The sequence below is a fragment of the Cyprinodon variegatus genome, unplaced genomic scaffold (assembly GCF_000732505.1).
Source record: "Cyprinodon variegatus isolate N-32 unplaced genomic scaffold, C_variegatus-1.0 Scaffold632, whole genome shotgun sequence".
Taxonomy (NCBI): Eukaryota; Metazoa; Chordata; class Actinopteri; order Cyprinodontiformes; family Cyprinodontidae; genus Cyprinodon; species Cyprinodon variegatus.
Window position 1 is genome coordinate 663,235 of NW_015151085.1, and position 3,009 is coordinate 666,243.

General features: G+C 37.6%; 1 protein-coding gene across 1 annotated transcript in view; it reads left to right on the plus strand.

Moving 5' to 3' along the window:
• tspan16 (tetraspanin 16) overlaps window positions 1-1,796 on the plus strand; it is an 11,469-nt gene extending 9,673 nt beyond the window's left edge. Inside the window, exons 4-8 of the mRNA XM_015393256.1 lie at window positions 563-637; window positions 713-820; window positions 902-1,030; window positions 1,133-1,225; window positions 1,335-1,796. Of these exons, the coding sequence (XP_015248742.1) occupies window positions 563-637; window positions 713-820; window positions 902-1,030; window positions 1,133-1,225; window positions 1,335-1,385 (456 nt within the window). The 3' untranslated portion in view covers window positions 1,386-1,796. The remainder of the gene's footprint in view (window positions 1-562; window positions 638-712; window positions 821-901; window positions 1,031-1,132; window positions 1,226-1,334) is intronic.
• Window positions 1,797-3,009: the final 1,213 nt, after the last annotated feature.

Sequence of the window (3,009 nt, forward strand, 5' to 3'; positions counted from 1 at the left end):
GACAGGTAGACTATGGTGGTCCTGAGGAGCAGCTGAGCAGAATGTCACAAAGTTCCTGAAGAGATCTGTCTCCTATTCTCAGTGTGACGAGAGAGTCCCTTACAAGACTTGAAAAGCCTGGCTTACCCAGTGGATCAGTGATTTCCTCTAAATCTTCGAGTGTAAGAAAGTTCTTTATGCAGGGGGTGGGTTGGTTCCCCTGCAGGAAGTGTTTATATTGGAAGTTGCTGTATAAAAGTATGTAATGAGCTTTGCCCAGTCAGATCCCTATCTCTCCGACTAAGGATGTTAAATAAATCAGCCTCCTAACTACAAAATATATAAATATGGAATTAAAGGAAAAATAGATTATTTTTCCCACCACACACCTCAGATAGCAAATCCAACAGTACTGCTGACCAGCTGGAATGCTATTAGATATAATTAGAACCCAGTATGAGATTTTGTCAATTAAATTTCAATTATTTACAGAAAATGTGTCTAACATGCATTTTTTAATTGTGAGGTATGTTTCAATATAAGCTGCTATCAGAAACATTTATCAATCTGATCTTCTTTGCAGTTCTTTATCATAATCTTGTTGGTCTTCATCGCGGAAGTCGCAGGGGCGGTGGTTCTTCTGGTGTTCCAACCTCTGGTGAGTGAGTGGTGACTATAAAGTAACAGCTTCACTGACAGGATGTAAGACTTAAAATTAGATTTTTTTTGATAGGCGGGGGAAATTCTTCAAAAGTTTGGTGATGAAGTGGTCAAGAACATCAAGGATCAATATGGGAAAAACGAGGACATTACTGGACTCTGGAATTCTACCATGGATACGGTAAATACGTCTTCTTAGCTTATGATGAGTTCTTCCATACAAAATTGTCCTAAAATGATCTATTCTGATCTCTAATTGCAGTTACAATGCTGTGGATTCTACAACTACACAGACTTCAAAGGTTCCCCGTATAATAATCAGGGTAATAAATATCCGACGCAGTGCTGCCAGAGCGACTTGCCCTGTATTGAAGCTACAGCTATGCTCAAAGTATGAATCTGAAATTCAATCTGAAAGAAAAAATTTTTCTCTTACTATATTTTGTTTCCCCAAATCCATGGTAAATTAAACTTTTCTGTTCCACTCTTAAAGAATATAGATGGATGCTTTCATAAGATCGAGAAGCTGATTAGTGAGAACACAAATGTGATTGTGGCGGTTGGTCTCGGGATTGCTGCCCTGGAGGTAAGATCCACAACTCAATTTAAGGAAATAAAACATAAATACATCTGGTGAATATTTTGCTACTTTTGGGGGTAATAACATGTTTTTTTTTTTGTTTAATTCTTCTTAGGTGTGTGCCATGATTGTCTCAATGATACTTTACTGCAAAATCAAGTCCTGAAGGGCCAAACCATGAGCAGTTGGGCGTCACTTTAGGCAATGAATACCTTTTACTTCCTACTTCCTGAGTCTCATTGGTGGAAACATCCAGTGTAATTTTAGGTCTTTTGCAATCAAAGACAGCTGAATGATATTTTAAATGATACTTTTTTTGTTAAATAAATCATTAAAAATCAATCTATTAACTACACATATGTTATTGTACAGTATATATCAAAGAGGGCTAAAGCATTAAACACACATTCAGTTATTGGGGAATTACATGATACATTATCTGTAATAATGAAGCAAAAGCTGGTTGTTGTGTTTAAGTGTAAAGATGAATAAAACCTTTTTTGTATAATAAAGGTAACAAAAAATAGTTGTTTTTATGTTGTAAAGTGATTCGTATTCATAATAAAGTCCATATATTTACAAGTAAAATGTTCTGATTTCATTGTTGCTGTTGAGATGTTAACTAATCCTAATAGGCATGTCTATTGGTTTTGAAAGCATTTAAACACACACATTTTAAACACTTGTTTTATTTACAATGAGCTTTATGTAGAGGAGCACAAAAAAGTGAGGTAATAACCTATAATGGATGATGATGCAGCTTAGGTAACATCAAAGCTTCATTATACAGTATGTGACTGTAAACAACAAAAAACAAAGTTTCCTTCACAACAGATCACTGCCAGTGCGCTAATCTGATGTACAACCACTTTTAGATAGATTTACTTTAACCAAAATCGCAAAAAGTGAGTGAGAGCTATGAAAGTGAGTAGTTGGGGAGACCAGATGTCTCTTAAACTAAAAGATATATAAAAAAAAAAATTCTTTTTTAGATCAGCTTTTGCCTTAGGCTAATGAAATAAATAGAACCTTGGTGTAAATCGAACATACATAACAAAGCTAAGGAAAAAAGGACTGACCAGAGCTACAACATAGCTAAAAGGACGGGTCACACCAGTTGGTTATGACTTTTTCTGCAACTTTTTTCCATGTCACTCTGACTGCATATAGAGAGGCTCTGACTAGGCAGGGTGAGCAGATCTTGTCATGATTTTATCAAGAGCTCGGACCCACATGCAGATAAACCAGTCCAGAGAGACAAGGGAAAAAGTTTAACAGGTTTATTGAGAAGTTTTGTGGAGGCTCCAGCGTTGCTATGAACACTGCTCAACCGGAACTGAAAGGTGAGGGGAAGACACTGCAATTAGTTCAGGTTCAGTGGGAGAATTGATTCTCGAAATTGTAGAGGAGAAAAGGTTGGCAGACTCGTGTTTCCAGAGATTAGGTTTTCTCTTAAACTACAGCTGGTGAGGAATGTGTTCCGGTGTTTGTCACATATGGAGGAAGGCGGACAGGGTTACCCAGAATGCAGTTGTTTGTAGATGAACGGAGAAAGAATGACTGCCACTCAGATTTCCTGCGGTACGTGAATGGACTGTTGTGCAGATGAATCCCTTGCTCAGTATGAATCTCAAACGTTTTCTCGGGGAAAAGTGGATCCAAACCTCCTGTTTGTATCCTCAGCTGGGTTTGAAGCTCAGGTGATCCTTCCAGGGAGAGAAGGTCCGAAAAATCCAGTTTGCAGGATGACTTCCTGCCAAGAGGCAAAGACAAAAAACAAAGTTAAGACT